Source organism: Pelmatolapia mariae, linkage group LG6 (assembly GCF_036321145.2).
Source record: "Pelmatolapia mariae isolate MD_Pm_ZW linkage group LG6, Pm_UMD_F_2, whole genome shotgun sequence".
In the NCBI taxonomy this organism is placed as follows: Eukaryota; Metazoa; Chordata; class Actinopteri; order Cichliformes; family Cichlidae; genus Pelmatolapia; species Pelmatolapia mariae.
The window spans coordinates 15,415,723-15,432,871 of record NC_086232.1 but is presented as its reverse complement, the minus strand read 5'-3'; the positions used below and the strand labels follow the sequence as shown (position 1 = coordinate 15,432,871).

General features: G+C 39.8%; 1 protein-coding gene across 2 annotated transcripts in view; it reads left to right on the top strand.

The window, feature by feature from the left end:
• The window catches only part of LOC134629035 (protein sidekick-1-like), a 274,623-nt gene that overhangs the window by 165,301 nt on the left and 92,173 nt on the right, over positions 1-17,149 (top strand). The window contains exons 6-8 of one of the 2 annotated variants that reach the window (XM_063475921.1): positions 987-1,013; positions 9,665-9,767; positions 13,693-13,868. In XM_063475921.1, coding sequence (XP_063331991.1) covers positions 987-1,013; positions 9,665-9,767; positions 13,693-13,868 — 306 coding nt within the window. The remainder of the gene's footprint in view (positions 1-986; positions 1,014-9,664; positions 9,768-13,692; positions 13,869-17,149) is intronic. The other variant, XM_063475922.1, reaches the window with a different exon arrangement.

Here is a 17,149-nt window from a genome sequence, read left to right as displayed (position 1 = left end):
AAAAGGCCCAAAAAGAAGCAAATTTGTCTTATGGATGCATTTCAGTTCATAGGAACAAGTTTTGACATTTAATACCTGGCGATAGCCGACCACCGATTTATCTTTATTTCCACAAGAAATGCTGAAAACTTTTGAACAGTTTATCCTTCTAAAGTTTTTCCCTCAGTTTGTTTTAGAGCTGCGTTTTTTTCCCCCTCATGAGCTGCTTGCTCACTCTTTGTCACTTGTGCTATAGACTGTGTATGTGTGTGTGTGCTCACCCATCGCACAGGCTGAGCGAACTTTGCATCAGAATCTAAATTAAGCCTCTGACATACATTTTTCACCACACACACACACACACACTCACACACTCCCAGTATTGTAAAGTTGAGTGAGTGGCTGAGCGGCTGAATAGAAGCGTGAAGGGGTAGTGTATTGATAGATGAATAGTGAATGTAGATTTTCTGCCAGTAGAATGTCAATTCCATCATTTTCTCACAGCTTACACTCCTGCTACATCCAGACTTATGACAAATAGAGGGAGAAAGGCAGAAGGCGAAAGATAGAGGGGGAGAAGAAAAGAGTGAATGAGAGACACAAAATTTGGTAGCTGGCAGTTGATGGATGGGCTGCAAACAGCTTGTCTTCCTCTGGACTCCATGATAACATAGCCTTCTCTTTCTTGCTGTCTGTTTCTCCTCGTCATCCATTTCTCTGTTTCTTGCCTTTTGTGTGTATGTTTTTTCCTCCTTTGTGTGTTTTTTCTCCTCCCTCATCTTGAGCCTCTTTATCCAGTGTGCCTCCAAATCGCTGAGACTCTGCTGACTTGTGAAAGCTTGAATTTTCTTTTGCTTCTTTTAATGTGTATTTGGTGAATTGCTTTTTTTTTGCTGCACCCCAAGTAAATACTTGAAATCTAAATTATATGTCTCCCATTTCTCTTACTTCCTATCCCTCTTTTTCTCCAACTTCTTTTCATCTCATTCTCTGTGGCTGACGGACAGTTGGCAAGAAAAACCGCGGGTCACCAGGTAAAGAAGCCATTTGCATTTGCATTATCTTCCTTGCTCTGTCTGTCTAAACAGAAACAAATGTTGCCTTGATCCTTTGCTCTCTCCAGAAGTTGAGAGCTAAGAGCTGCTCACTGAAGCCACACTGGCTGAAATGATGAGAACAAACTGTAAGGGATGTTTCACTGTTTTCTGCTTCATGGCTACAAAACTTAGAACTCAACATCTTTTAATTTCAAGGTCATCAACTCAGTTAATTTTAATAGAGATTGACCATTCTGTCTGCTACCAACACTAAAAAATGTCCAAATTCTGTAATGACATACACAACAATCAAGTTAAGATATGCGCTATCACAGGGCTAGCATTAGCTTTCTAACAGCTAAATGGACGTGGGAATCTAAAAAGTTCCTTTGTAATTCTTTGGAAGCTGACAGGAGCAGCATATATCAGCCTTGAGAGGAGACTCTCTGCTGTGGCTCGAAAAGACCACACATTCATTGGCTAATTACTTTATGAATAACAGTTTGTTAGCCAGTCAGCTATTGTTTCATATTTTGATACGTAGCATGATCAAGATTTTCAAAACAGACTTATTGTTCCTTTTTGATTCTATGTGACCCCAAACTAGTGAGACCTCTTCAGCAGAAAAATGTTTACAGAGGTCAAGTCAGAAAGCCGTGTTTTTGCAACCATAGCTATCGCCATCTGGTGGCCTTCACATAAAATGCAGATTTTATGTGAAGGGCACTTATGGATCGACTTCATTTTTCCAACACTGAATCTATGTGCGTGTTTTATGCTTTTTATGGGCTATTCAGAGATGCTGAAGACAAATGACTCCCCTCACAAGTCCAGAAAAAATGATACGTAGAAAATAATAACTAGTGCAGCTGCCTGTTTAGCACTGCTCCAATTTAATAAGAAACGCAGGGTGGGGTATAGAAATAATTTGTGCCTTTATCCTGAAATATGCTTTTTCAGGTTTCAGGAAATAATATTTTTCTCTTAAATTACAGCTGGTGAAATCAACTTTGTTTAATGTGGTAATAGCTGAATTTATATAAATGCTTAAATATTCAACAAAATATAATGTTAACATTTTAAATAAAATCTGCCACCACCATGTTAGAGCCAAGTTTTAATCATGTAGCTTATGTTTAAGTACGATATTTTTCTTTTATTGTGATATCAAACTGATTCTTCTTTAATAAGAAGTCCAGAAAATCATAAAAAAAGAAGTAAATCATAAATGAACTAAAACCATGCAACCAAAATAAAACCCAGTTCTCTTAGGCTCTGTTAGTAAAACATTTACATTTAGCAGAGACCTATAAAGTCGGCCTGTAACAGGGTGCCTGCTCTGATTTTCAGTTGGATGTAATGCCATTTTGTTGTTTTTAAACAAACCCAACATATGGCTCGTTATCCTTAATGTTTCCACTGCAGAAATATGATGTGCGGTTTTTAAAACAATCTTCATTTGGACTTATTCCTCCAAAATTTGTGGCAAAAATTAGGAGAAACACCTGTTAGCCTCCAGTAACACGTTATCTATCTTATTTATCCACCCCACCACTATCTTTAGTGCCACTCTCAAATACATAATAACGACTACAACTTCAGCTTCACTACATTTGTAATTGAATTACTTCTGCCAATTTGCTGCAACTGCCTGACATTATCATTATGGTGCATATACAGTTATAAATGGCGTTGTATTGTTTAATGGAAGTTTAGTGAGCCAGATCATATGGGGTGGAGTTTTATTTTTAATGTGAGTATAGACTGCGTCATTGATATTTGACGTCAAGGTTTCAGGGCGCTAGGACTTCATCACAAGGAGATGCCACATTCAGCACTGCGGGAAGGTGGTAGTGACGACAGTAACTTCCAATCTTAGGAAAGCGTTGACTCACACGCTGCAGGTGTTTGCAGGAGTGAAAGTGGTACTTTTGAAATGCTGTTGAAGGAAACAGGTGATCGTGAGCAGAGCTCTCAGCGCTTAAGTACACTGATTTGATTATATAGTGCTGTGAAAAAGTATTTGCCAGCTTCCCGATTTTCTAAAGGTTTTTTTTTTTTAAAACATTTGTCACATGTACGCATTATAGATCATTAAAGAATTTTACATTTTTCTCATTTTTTAAAGGAAAAAACCTATCCAAACCTATCTGGATCAGTATTTGCCTGTCAAGCCTAATAACTGGCTGCACCACCCTTCGTCGCATGAACTGCAAGTGTTTGTGATAACTGGCAATGGGTCTTTCACAGGAATTTGGTTTGCAGAATTTATGTTAATTCAGCCACATTGGAGAGGTTTAAAAAAAAACTCATCTCAATCTGATTTAGAGCCAGACTTTGACTAGGCAACTCTAAAACCATTTATTTTGGTTTTGAGCCGTTCGTGTGTGGACTTGCTGTAGTGTTTTGGGTCATTGTTCTGGGGGCATCAGGGCATGAACCAATGGTCAGACATTCTGACCATTGGTCAGAATGGTCTTTAATCAGTGGGCTTTGATAAGTAGTTGTTGATCAATGGGCATGACAGTATGCATGTTAATGATCAACGAACTGACCTCACAGCCCATTGTTCATTCAGTGGGCTGGTTTCAGTCTTTGTGCAAATGTACTGTTTGTAATGTTGGGGAACCCTGCAGTCAGCTGAGACTGAAGAAGTCACTTGGATGAATGACGAAATACAGCAAAAGTCTCAGACCATCACAGTACCACCAACATGTTTGACTGATCTTTTTAGTAAGTGCTGTGTTAGTTTTACACCAGATGTAACGGGACAGAAAAAGTTCAACGTTTGTCTCGTCAGTCCACAGAAGATTTTACCAAAAATCTTGAAGATCATCAAGAATTTTTTCTGGCAAAAGTCAGATGAGCCTTTGTGTTCATTTTGGTAGACAGTGGTGTTCTTCTTGAGTCTCCCATTGATGCCATTTTTCCTCACTCACTTTCTTATTGTTGAATCGTGAACTCTGATCTAAACTGAGACAAGTGAGGCCTGCAGTTTTTCACAAAATGTTCTGAGTTTATTAGTGACCTCCTGGATGAGTTGTTGGTGCGCTCTTGGAGTTATATTGGTACACTGGTTCACCATTGGCTCTCACCGTGGTTCACTGGAGCCCTTAAGCCTTAGAAATGACTTTGTAACAGTTTCTAGACTGATAGTTCCCTATGACTTTGTACTTCACTTTGTCAGACAGGTTCTATTTAAGTTCCTTCTTGATTCTGCAGGTCTAGCAGTAATCAGGCCTGGGTGTGACTAGTGAAATTGAGCTCGGCTTTTTAAACAAATGTGGTTAATCATGAAATTCATGATTTAACAATGGGGGGCAATTACTTTTTCATACAGGTCTAGGTGGGGTTGGATCGCTTTTTTCTTTTAATAAATGAAATCTTCATTTAAAAACAGCTTTTTGTTTTTACGCTGGTTATTTTTTTTTGTCTACTATTAAAATTTGTTTGATAATCTGAAACATAAGTGTGACAGATGTGTCAGGAAGGGGGCAAATACTTTTTCACAGCACTGTAACTCGCTGGCTTTCTTCATTTTGGCAACATTTTCTCTGCTAAACTCATGCTACTGTTTCTTCATCAGCACATACTTGTATAATTCCATTTGTGCATGTGGTCTATTTAGTGTTGTAACTGTGTGCAGGTGTGTGTGTGTCATGAACATTTTGTCAAAGGTTAATAATTTTAATGGGTGAAAAAACATCCCATCTTTCTTTTCCCCCCGGTGTGCTCAAAAAAGTTTGCAGGCATGAAGCCGTTGCACACATGCTTATTTCACTATAGAGATGATGAAATGTTACCTCATTATGTCATATTTGGTTTTGTCAAGCTGCTAAAAAAATACTAAAAATTAATCAAATAGTTATTGAGTACTCCCCAGAGCCTAACTCCTGCTCCTGCCTCACCATTACTGCTGTGTGTTTCCTGTTTCCTCACCTACCTCCTCCATTTCTCTCCCATCTTTCCATCTCCCGCTTTCATCACTTGCACGGAGTGATGACAAAGATAGATAGAAGCTTTGGCAGCTGAAGGAAGAGATGAATATTTAAAATCGGGCATCTTTCTCTGTCCTCTCACTGCATCCCATCCTTTGTCTGTCTCCCCTTGGGGCTTGGATCTCCAGCTCTTGGTGTGGTGTGGCACAGTGTGCGTGCGTGTGTGTGGCATGTCTTGGCTTGTGGTTTTCTATTGGCATTCTAAGGCGAGTGTAGTCAGATGATGACACTTAGCTGTCAGCATGCAGCATTAATGAGCGCAGTGACACGCACAAACACTCACCCCAGTCTCACACACACACGCACGCATTCCCCAGGGAGATCAGCAAATGATCACCTTCTCCTCTCTGTGTATCCTACAAAATATTTTAAAAGCTCTTTATTTTTTTAACCTCTTCCACCATTTCCACTGTCCCTCCATTTCATTTCTCCCTCCAAATTCGTGCTTCCTCTTTCAACATCGCACTATTTTTCTCAAACTTTTTTGCCTCTCTTGTGTGTGTACTCACAGTGTGATATGTGTTAGTTGGCTGTGAACCATGCAGACACGTATCTGACAACTCTATTAATACACAGCCAGCTAATACCAGCCTCCTCCTGTGTGGATTTTTGCATGTGTGTGTACGTAAAGAGAGATGTGTGTGCTCAGTCCTCAACCAATCCCTCCCTGCACTCGAGGTCTCTGCAGAGATTTGTCTGAAAGGCTTAAAGCACACAGATCTCCAGTCATAGAAAGATCATACTCACAAATACGCACACACACGCACACACACATATATATATATATATATATCCCGGCTGACTCACTGACACTGTAGGGAGTTTGCAGTGACTGACAGATTTAATAGAAGAACAAGCTGTAATCTGAGGGAATCCATTCAAAGAGGGATTACATTGTAATCTGAGGATAGAATAGCTTTTCATCTCTCTCTCCCTCTGTCTCGTTCATTCTCTATTTATCAGTCGCTATCTTTTTTTTGCCCTAAAGCCGCACCGATCCTTTTACTAGCCCTCTTTTTTTATATACATATATATATATATCTTTCCGATCCTTGATTTAATTTAGGATTTTTTTCTGCTTCCATCTGACACACACACTTTCAATCCTAGCACAGCTGTGTCACCTCAGCAGCACTTTGCCGTCAATCAGCAATGATTGCGCTGACGAGAGCATTGTAACATTGCAATGCGTCTATGCCTCTTTGGTGCTAAATTATACCCAGAACCATGTGCACATACACTTGGAGGAAGCTCACAAGATTTATGTTTTTTTTCCCTCTCTGTCACCACTTTTTCTTTCTTTTTTGCTTCAACAGCTCTTCTTTTTTATCATTCCTCTTTCTATAATGAAGCTTTTTAGCCCCAAGTTGTTGTTCTGATATTGCTCCATTCTGCGGCAACCCGTCCTGCGAGCCCTCCCTCCATCACTCCTGCTTTCCCTGCCTCTGCCACATGGTGTTTCTCATTTGCTAAATGAGGAATCCAATAGAGTTAGATTAAACTTTCTGGACTCTCTTTGTTGAATCTTTAGAGCGAGCCTTTTAGCTGCCACAGCTTGCATGCGCATGTATAATAATGCGCTCTGCCAGTTTGAATATCTGTCCTTGTTTAAGTTGAAGAAGATTAATTTAATAATCCCAGTTTAAACAACTAAAAGGCAAAGATAAGAGGATGATAGGGAATAAGGGAGGGAGGATAGGCAGTGGGGAACAAGAGATCCAGACGAGATGAAATGATAAGAGATTTCCCCAGAGAAAGAGCATGTTAGACACGCTGACAGAGAGAAGAGAAGAGCGAGGATCACACAACCGTATGGCATTTTGCTTCCCCCTCTATTTCTTCCATCGTGTCTGTCACTCCAGGAAGGAAAAGACCATCTGCAGTCCCCCCTCACTTTTTCCCCATCTGCATATATACCCGGTCTCCCTCCTCAAAGCCCTTTTTGTTTTTTGTTTTTGTCTCCCTTGCCATGACAGTGTTCTTGCTGTCCTGATTTGTCAGTCTGCTCCCCCCAGACGCACGGGCTAGGTTAATAGGTTGGGTTCACATCCCCTTCCATTCATTACTTGTGGCCTTGTTGCTGCTGTTAAGGTCCACTGATGGTTACTACTCCCTCTCTGACCCCAGCTTCCTACACTGGACAGCTAATGGACACTATACCCTTGTTCCATCTGCTTCTACCTCGGCCTGCCCATCGTCGCTCAGCCTCTTTGCGTCTTCCACCCACTCCTGTTAAGCCATCTTCTTTTTTCTGAGCCCAGACCTTTCAATGTGTTCAACGAAGAAAGTAAGAGTGATAGAGACCTCCGCGATTGCTTCCATCTGTCTATTCTACCTTTCTTTTGGTGTCACTTTACTTATCTTCTACATTAATGACTCAGCCTCCACTCACTGAGTGTTGGTGTCAAGGCGCTCAAGTGTGTGTGTGTATCTGTGTGTGTGTGTGTGTGTGTGTATCTGTGTGTGCCATCGCTCGCCTGTCTTCCCACCGCATGTCTTATTACAGGTCCGTGTGACAGCGGGATATGACTTTTCAGCGCTTTCTCTCTGATTTAAAAAAAAAAAGGAGAAGAGGGAGAATGAGAGGGGGGAATAAAGAGCAGAGAGTCAATTACCACCTTTTCCTCGTTCCCTTCAAAGGGAAGATCAAAGCTGCTTCTCACCTCCCCTCTATGCCCCCTCCTTTCCTTCTACCCCGACCAACCCCTATCAGAACTAGTCTGTTAATTTACACTCTACTACCACCCCCCCCCCCCCCCCCCCCCCTTTTTGAAAATCTACATATTCATCAGTTATATAGTCGATGCACTGGGAACCAAGGGAAGTTCACACACACACACACACACATATACACACACACACTCTTACAGAGCCATAACAGTAACGTATAGGCTTTTTAAAACACTGACATAAATTTTTCTGTTTGTCTGTTTTTTTTGCTATATTCTGAACAAATGTTATACTTTTCAAACTGATAACAATTCTAAGGCATTCTCTTCTTATGAGAGGCCATTCAGGCCATAAATCATACTTTCTCGCACACACACAAAATCATAATCTTGCACGTACACCACAGTCTCCCACATACCATTTGGGCAATAAATCATTCTTCATATACTCACACTAGTGTACTTTTTTTTTCTGAGAAGTATAATTGTAACTCAGACACATTGCCATGCTATCTCCAATACATCATTATATACTGGATGGTGTGGTTCAGACAAAAAGAATGCTGTTGTTTATAAGAGTGAGTTACACTGTTTGTGTGTGTATGACTGAAAATATGTTTGAGATAAGAGGACACAGTTGTTTAGAAACCGAAAGAAAGTTTTGTCAGAACTTTAAGTCTGTTCTCAGTCACATCTATATTCTCACAGTCACTTACTAACACCTCAAATTTCACTGCCATTCATTCAATCTCTGTTACTGTCTTCATTATGAGCAGACACTGTCCAGTTGGAGATGTTGCGCAGTGGGTATGATGCAGTCACTCTTTCTGCTCATCCAAATGATGCAGCATCTGTGCTCTCACTGTATAGGTTCATTCAGCCAGTGTACACTATGCTTTTTAACAGAATGTAAACAAAGCACCCCAAAGTTAGTCTGGCTATTTATTCATTTATTTATGATTATTTTATAAAGCAAGTTTTATTTAAACAAGATGTCTTGCGACTCTTATTAGTTGTGCTTTCTTTTAAATACAAATAAAATAAAAACAAAACAAATATTAGCAAAGATTTGTATGTTAGTAAATGCATAAATTATAGTCATGTGAAAAAGTATAGCGTTGAACTCATCTGTATACCAAAGTATTCTAGAGTCAGATGTGAGGGCTTCTGTCTGACAGCTAAAGTCTGAAAAAAAAGTCTGTCTCAAAATTGCATGTTCAATTGTCCAGGTAAGGAAATCCCAAAGAAGTTGATTTGTTCATCTGGACGTAGCGTTTTCAGAAACTTTTCGTCACTCATCCAAGTGTCTTCTTCAGTCTCAGTTGTTGGGGAATTACGTGACAAGGGAAAGACCATCTCTGAATCAAAGAGGGGAATATGGGTACATTTTTCATTATCTTACAATGCTGTGACTGCAGCCATTTCCCAACTGTGTGAATGGTACTTATGGCCATTGACCAATGATCGGTGATCAGTTGTCTTTGATCAATGGTCATCAAGAAAGTGGGCTAGTTTCAGTTATTGTGCAAAGGTACTGTTTATATGGTTGCTTAAGGGACGAAATGTTTTTCCCACTGAAAATGCTACGTCCAGGTGAACAAATCAACTTTTTGGGAATTTGGAAAAAAATGCTTCAAACAGGACAATGATGCCAGGCACAGAAAATTCCTCCAGAGTATCGTGAGAGACTGACAATCTCATACACAAAGTTATTACTTGGTGGTTCTGCAAACTACTGAATCGTGGGCTGTGCTTAGTTTTCACAATCATGTGAACTAGAACTGTGGAAACTGTGATGATTAGTTTTGTGTAGTCATGTTTGCTACACAAAGTTGGGTATAGTACGACACTGAGTGGACAGTGTCAGAGTGTAGCGGTGTGCGTATGTGGAAGATCATTGAGATCTGTGTCTGAGATCATGCTGCTGTCTACGGTTTATGAGCTAACCCGCCTCTCGTTTTTTTTTCTCTTTCTGTTGCAGATCCCGAGTCAGAACCAGTGGTTCCGGCTATCGTGATTGGTCCAAAAGACACAACAGTGGTGGTGGGAAATGAAGCTATACTGGAGTGCATTGCTAATGCTAGGTAAACTCCTTTTACATGCATGCATACGTGCACATACAAACATGCCCTGCAGAGGGTGAACGGTTTCTTTTGCTAAACTGTTTTCTTCCAGGTCACTTAGAGGACACTTCGGAAACTTGTAGCTCAGCAAATTTTGCCCTCTTATTTAAATTACTCACATTGGGTCACCCAGCTCACACAGCTTACAATAATTACCTGAACGACTGATTATCCTAGCCATTATTTTAGTTTAGTTTTGATTAGTTTCTTTTTTTATTGTATTGTATTATGGGTAATATTTGTCAGGGACAGTATTTAAGCAGTTCAGAGTAGATATTACAATACAAACACTGAACTCATAGGCATGGAATACATCCCAGGCCTAGTAAACATTTACACAAAACGTCTACATACTGGCTGTTCTGTGAATGTTGAATAAATTGATTAGGACAAGTAAAGCGATTTTCTCCATACTTTTTATCTGATTTATGTCAGTTCTTTAAGTACACAGCATCAATTCAGTTAGTTTAAATTGCTTAAAGAATTGTTAAGTGAATCAAGGTTGTCATACTTTCCTCCTGGAATATGTGATGAGAATGTATTTTTATGCTTATATTATAATCTTCTGTTATATTCACTCAGAAGCAGGTTTTCCTATGAGTCCAACACTAATAGGAAAAAAAGAAAAGTGCCACTGAGGCTATAATGACCAGATAAGAGCACAGCCAGTCAGAATGATGAGTTTTCTGGACTCAACAGGTGATATTTTTTGCCTACTTTTGTTCTGTTTGTACAAGGCTTTTGTCAGATTTTGTTATTAAGTCTGACCTAGTCTGGCTGCTCTGTTTTGTGAGAGCCCCTTTAAATGTTTTTCTGCTGCACTTGACCAGCACTTGACCACTGGGTAGCACTCAAGGTATAAAAAAATCAAGTGACTATTACACATAATGGATACCTGGAATGTAGCTACAGTAGCTTTTACAAAACAGCAGAGGAACCATCTCAGTCTAATAAGCTATTAGAAAAGTGATATTTCATTCAACACTAACAAGTTTGTTTTGAGGTTTTTGTTTTCTTTGTTTTGTTTTATTGCCTGCTCTGAAAACGTAGAAGAAGCCTCCTGCATTTTTCTGTCAGCAAAATTTCTCTCCATAGAGACTATTTCTGCTATCAGAGAGGCACCCACTGAAATTCTCACACCAGAGAGATAGTCTTGTACCCAGGAAACAACCGAAAGAGAGAAACTATACTATACAATATCTGGGAGAAATAGGAGTTTGAGCAATGAAATCTAAACTAGTGCTAAATTCTAAAAGCATTGGCTATCCACCTCCATTAATCATCAGTGAGTTATAGCGCTGTCCTGCTAAAGTGCTGAAATGATTAGAAGCTGATTGGAAGCCCAGTCCCAGCAGACCTAATAGGAAGAGTTTTAAAATCCGCTTTTCACTCTTTATAAGGGACAGGAACCACCGAGTCTGCAAATATTCAAATTTTTTCCATATCTGCTGGTTAGGTGCCTTTAAATTCAAGTTTGTCTTCACTTCACATTTGGAATGTGATTGACAAAAAGTGCTCGTTGTGTTTTATTTACACTTGGACGGCATCTAAAATGACAGATTCCACCAGAAAAACTTTGATACGAGTTTTATATGACCATGTCATCGACAGTGTTGGTCAAGTTACTTGAAAAAAGTAATCAGTAACTAATTACTGATTACTTCCCCAAAAAAGTAATCCCGTTACTTTACTGATTACTTATTTTCAAAAGTAATTAGTTACTTAGTTAGTTACTTAGTTACTTTTTAAAAACATGATTTACAACCTGAATAGGTGATAAAGCAATAGATCTTTCAGTCCAATTCTACTTTCTGCCTAATCCATCATATAAAATGTAATCAAATGTCTCTTTTTAAAATTTGTTTTATTAGTTTTAATCTTTTAACTTTATGCATCAAGCAAAAATTAAATTATGTGCAACATTCTCTGACTGGAAGAAGTTTGTTTAACATTTAAACCTATTTTCTGCACATTAATGCACATAAAATAGGTTTTTGTGCTTACACTCAGTCTTTCAAATAGATGCAAGTAAAACACAGCAGAAAATAAATAAAATCAGACTCAGCGGTCCTGTTGCTCTATTTTCACCTGTATAGCAGGAGTGGGGCAGGCGGAGGTTTGCCCTGGTGCAGGTGTGCCGCAGCGGTCATTGGAAGAATCCGCGAGTTTGTCTGTGAATTTCCCATTCCCTGGTAGCGCACTCGGTGCTTGCTCAGAAGTTTAGGGGTTTTTTCGCTGTAAAAAGAAGTTTTCTTCCCACGCAGTGAGCAGCGGACGCTAATGTTTTTGTCACTTTTTACGGAATCAAACTCAAAGTAAGGTCAATACTTCCACGCTTTAAACGCTGCACGCTCATACTCTCTCCCGCACTCGATATATTATCCATTGTTGATCTGCACACAGCTGTTGCCACGAACGTCGCACTCACTTACGTCATTGTCATGAGACACTCTCGCAAAAAAATCACGGTTTTAGTAACGCAGTAACGCAGCGTGCTTACGGGAAAGTAACGGTAATCTAATTACCTTTTTTGCAATAGTAATCCCTTACTTTACTCGTTACTTGAAAAAAGTAATCGGATTACAGTAACGCGTTACTGCCCATCTCTGGTCATCGACCATGTCATCAACCAAATGAGTGGATCTCTGTCCAAAACAGTCTATCACTGTATATGACAGAAGAGATTTGTGTATCTCAAATTCAAACCAAGTAGAGGTTTTTGGCACAACTTCTCTTACTTCCAAGGTGCTTGGAGAAAAAAGTAGTCTGAAGAGATGCAGCCATTATGCGTGATGACCGTGATGAAGGCTGTGAGCCGAAATGTGTCGGTCGAGCACTAAATTTGTTTTGTATACTACAAGTTTTTCTGGTCGTTAACCTCTTCAGACTGTATCACAAATTCATCCAGGCATTGAATGCAAACATGGTTGACTTACTGGCCTTCTTTTCATTCGCTTTGTGCCTTGTTAATAAAGTTCTTTGTTAGTGTCATCTGCTGCCACCAACAGTATGACTGCTAGTAGAATAAAAAAGGCAAAGAAATATTGGAAAACTCCAATAAACATTACTACTAACATTGTAATGCTAAGGATCTCTAATATAAAGTATTCTGCAGATGTATTTTACACCCAGCTTTGCTTATGAATCGTTTTGTTATCGTTGTTGTCTCTTTAATTTCTGCTCCTTTTGTTTGTGTCATGACTCCTGCTGTACTACTTTTAAAAACATCTCTAATATAAACCTAATTGTGAATGTTACAGTGAAGAAACTGGACACCAACATCATCTATCTTGTTGTTTAAATGCAGCTTTTGATATGTTCAGCTATGGTTTTTCATCTGATTTTGTTAATGAGTATTTGTGTTTATATTCGCATCACTACATTTTGGTTGAAATTCATAGCTTCCTGTCTCCTACCTGAGCTTTTGAGCGGTCCTTCGCAAAATGGATCTTAAGAACAGTTCCAGACGCTGATTACATTAGTAGCTGTTGTCATGCTAAATCGGGTACATGTTCACTGCATAAGATAAGAAATAAATTGTTGGAAAGGGAAAAAATGAGCTGCACTATTATGACTTGAGAATATGCTGCTACATTGCTGTCTTGCATAAATGCACATGCACAAAAGAATGGGGTTTTTTTCCGTGTTGTTTATCCAAAACAAAATTTCATTTTACACGAAAACCCATTTCCTTTCCCAACATTTAGAGTAACTGACTGAAGCTCCTTCATGCTGAGTAGAGCTGACTGCTCTGGTATAGACTGTCATCATTCATTTCCTGCCTCATTGACAAATAAACTGATGGATTTAATATGTTGTAATTGCCTTCTGCCACCCAGTTCTGCTCATTCTTTTTCTCCTCTCCTCCTTTCTCTTCTCCTCTCAGACCAGTGGACCGCCTTCTGGTGTCGTGGAAGCGTGATGGGCGTCGGCTTTCCAGTGGGCAACGGCTCATTATTCCTGCCCCCACCTCTTCTGACACGGGCTTATATGTTTGTGAAGCGTCGTTTAGCAACAGCACTGCCAAACCCGTGGAGGCAAAAGCGCACCTCACTGTAATGGGTAAGAAGAAAAAAGCAGTCACTTAGTCACCCACAGACACACTCACATTCAGATTTCCATCATTACACTTCAGAAGACATTACACTGACTTACATTCATATCCTCGTCACTTATCCTAAATCGAAAAACAAGTTGGGTTGAGTTGATTGTGTTATTTACCATTAGTTCCATATATTTTTGACTTTTTTTAAAGCTGTTTATAAATGACATATTCAGGTTGCAGTCAATGAATTTGACAAATTTGGTTTAGTGTGAAAACTCAGCTTTAATTCCAAGGATTGAACTGAAATACTGCATTAACTGCTGAGGGATAATGACCATTTTATACACAGTCCCCTATTTTCAGGGGCTTAAGTGTAATTAGACTCAAAAGATGCTTCATGGAAATGCATTATTTTGTCATATAGTAAGGAGATTTTCATTTGCATTTGGAAGCTTTTTCTGTGAACCCATAATGCATTCTAAATGTAAGTGAGACAGGCCATTCATTAAAAGAAAATAAACCCATCCAAAAGAGCAGAAACAGGAGGACTTTCCAAATCTTCACAAACAGTCTGGTATATTGTGAGAAGAAAAAACACACTGTTGAAGCAAAATGACCGGACATCCACAGACGATGCCTGTGGTGGATGATCACAGAATCCTTCCCATGGTGAAGAATAATTTCCACTTTGTAATTTGAAGCATGTGAAGTTATCTGTGTGATGCACATGAACGCATGTTTCCAGTGTCACCGAGACATGTTAGAAGTCTGATGAACTGTATAGAGATTACATTCATATGTATTAGACGGTGCTTTGAAAAGTGAGGCACAGCATACTGTAAAAGCAAACCAGCGTTATTTGTTTTTAAGGTCAGGAAGCAAATTATTTTGCACTAAGTCGGTCACCTGATTTCAGCTCACTTGAGCTGCATTTCACTTTGCTGATAAAAGACTAATGGCAGGGAGAACAAACAACACTGAAGAGAGGGATGCAGCAGAGGCCAGGGTACTCATCACAAAGGATGCCCATTGTTCGCTGATATCCATGAGTTCCACACGCCAGACAGTCATTGTCTGTGAAAGATTCTCCACAAAGTGTTGAAAATGTTCATTTTATTTATGAATGTGTTAATTTGTCTAGTTCATTTGAGCGCCTGAAACTCTGGGATTGTTTATGAAAACTGCTGTAGTTTCTCCACAGTTAATGCAATGTTTTTGTTCAGCCCCTTGAACTGAAGATTGAACCTTAAGCTCTTATTTATTATATTGAAAGTACAACTTGAATAACTAAATATTTAGGCCTAACTCTATGTTTAGGGGACTTTTGCCCCAAAAAGGGAGACGGGTCCCCACAGTATTATTGTATAAAGACATTTATGTCCTCATAACATGAGTAATACAAGTACACACACTGCCTAACAAAATTATCCATGATTGTCCTGGGTAGGTCCACTAATGCCCTCAACATGTGATTAATTTCTGCTTTAGCCTCGCTCTTGTCTTTCCTAGTACATTTGTTGCTCCGGGCACTGTGTCGTTCTGTTTATTCCTCCATTTATTCTTACTTTTCTCCTGGAAGCTGGACTGTGAGCACCCGAGGCAGTGACTGTCAGCTACAGCACTGCTCGAGCTGAATCTGTTGTCCACACTCACCATTAAATTGTCCATTGTAGTCACAAACAGCTGTTGGATTCATGTACACACAAACTCACCCACGTGTTCTCACAAAAACATGCATGTGTGCACTTCATGCTTACACACAATCACAAAATGGCACCGTGGCCACATATGCCTGTTTGCCCGGCAGCTCAATTAGCCCCTCTCCCTGGAGTCACCAATCAATAAGAGGACGCTGAAAGCACTCAAACAAGAGCACTCTTGTAGCAAGCCACTCCTGTCTTCTGCGTGTGTGCGTGTAATAGAAAACAACATACACGCGAGCAGGGAGCATGTGATTGATGAGGCGAAACTTCTCTCCTCTAGTTTCTTAGCATCTTTTTACTCTGCTGTGATTGTCTGTGCGAAAGAGCACCTAAGCAGAGAGCACCGACTACCTACGCCCACAGAATATTCAGAAGACCTGCCTGAATATTTATACCCTACTTATTCTCGTTCTGTGCCCCCTCATAATCCTTTTTCTTTGTCTTCCCCCCAAAAACTCCTTTTTCTAAGTTATCTTTCCTCATTAGGCCGGCAGGACCGTTAAGGCCTGCCTGGCAGGGAAAAAGCCTGGATGCATTCATATGTATCAGAAAAGAAGTGACTGACGAATACATTGGTACTGATCCTCTTTTTCTGCTATGGGCTCAACAGACCTTGATGCAATAAAAGGGATTCCTAAACAGAATAGTGTATGTGTCTGTTTGAAAGAAAGAGACAGCCTCAAAGGCATTCATTATTCAATTTCATTTCTTTTCTGCCCCGATCCTCTAATCGGAATATGTATGATACTGCATCCTTGTGTTGTATACTGTACAAACGACTAGCGGTGCAAAAAACAATATATCTGCTGTTGTTTTCTGTCTTTGTTTTGCAGGCAGACATCAGGGAATCCACAAAAGCTCAAATCCCTAAAACCAGCCACCCAAACACTCTTAAATGTGTTTTGTTGTGTTTTGGCATCTAGGTTCTTGCACTCACCTGACTGAAGGAGAATAATGCAGCTATGTTATCAGCGTCACACCATATGGCTGTTATTCATCTCTTGTTTTCCCGTTCGCTCTTCACTGCACGCTTTCCTCTTTCTTTTGTCAAAAATCAGGCAAAATTGCACAGTGCACAGTAAAGATAGGTGATGCACATATGTGGGTTTAAAAGTTGCTTGGAAGAACTAAAAAGAACTTTGTGTTTTCTCTTCAGTCTGCTGTTTAGATGTGAGGGTGGTCTCGCTTTCAGCCACACATGTACTCCAGGTTGGGGCCGCATTTTAACTCGCCAGCTTTCATTCAGCAGCGCGTTTTTATGCTGCGTGCTCTCAATAAAGGCTCCTCAACATCCGAATTAGATGCAGTGAAATCAAATGTTCTCTTTTAGGAGTGTGGTAACAAAGAAAATAGGATGACGCATGGGTTCTAAAATATGGTGAATGTTGTGAAAAGGTCTTTAACATGATCTGTGATCTTTTTCTGTTATAAAAAAGTAGTTCCGGTGACTAAACGTAACCATGCGCCAACTGAAAGATCAAGTAAAAAAACAAAAGCGGGACTTGTGTCATGTGATGGAAAGTCCTGAGGTTTACAGCACTCCTGCGTAGTAGTGATGGCAATAAGTGAAAATGCAGTCCACTGAAATACGATGC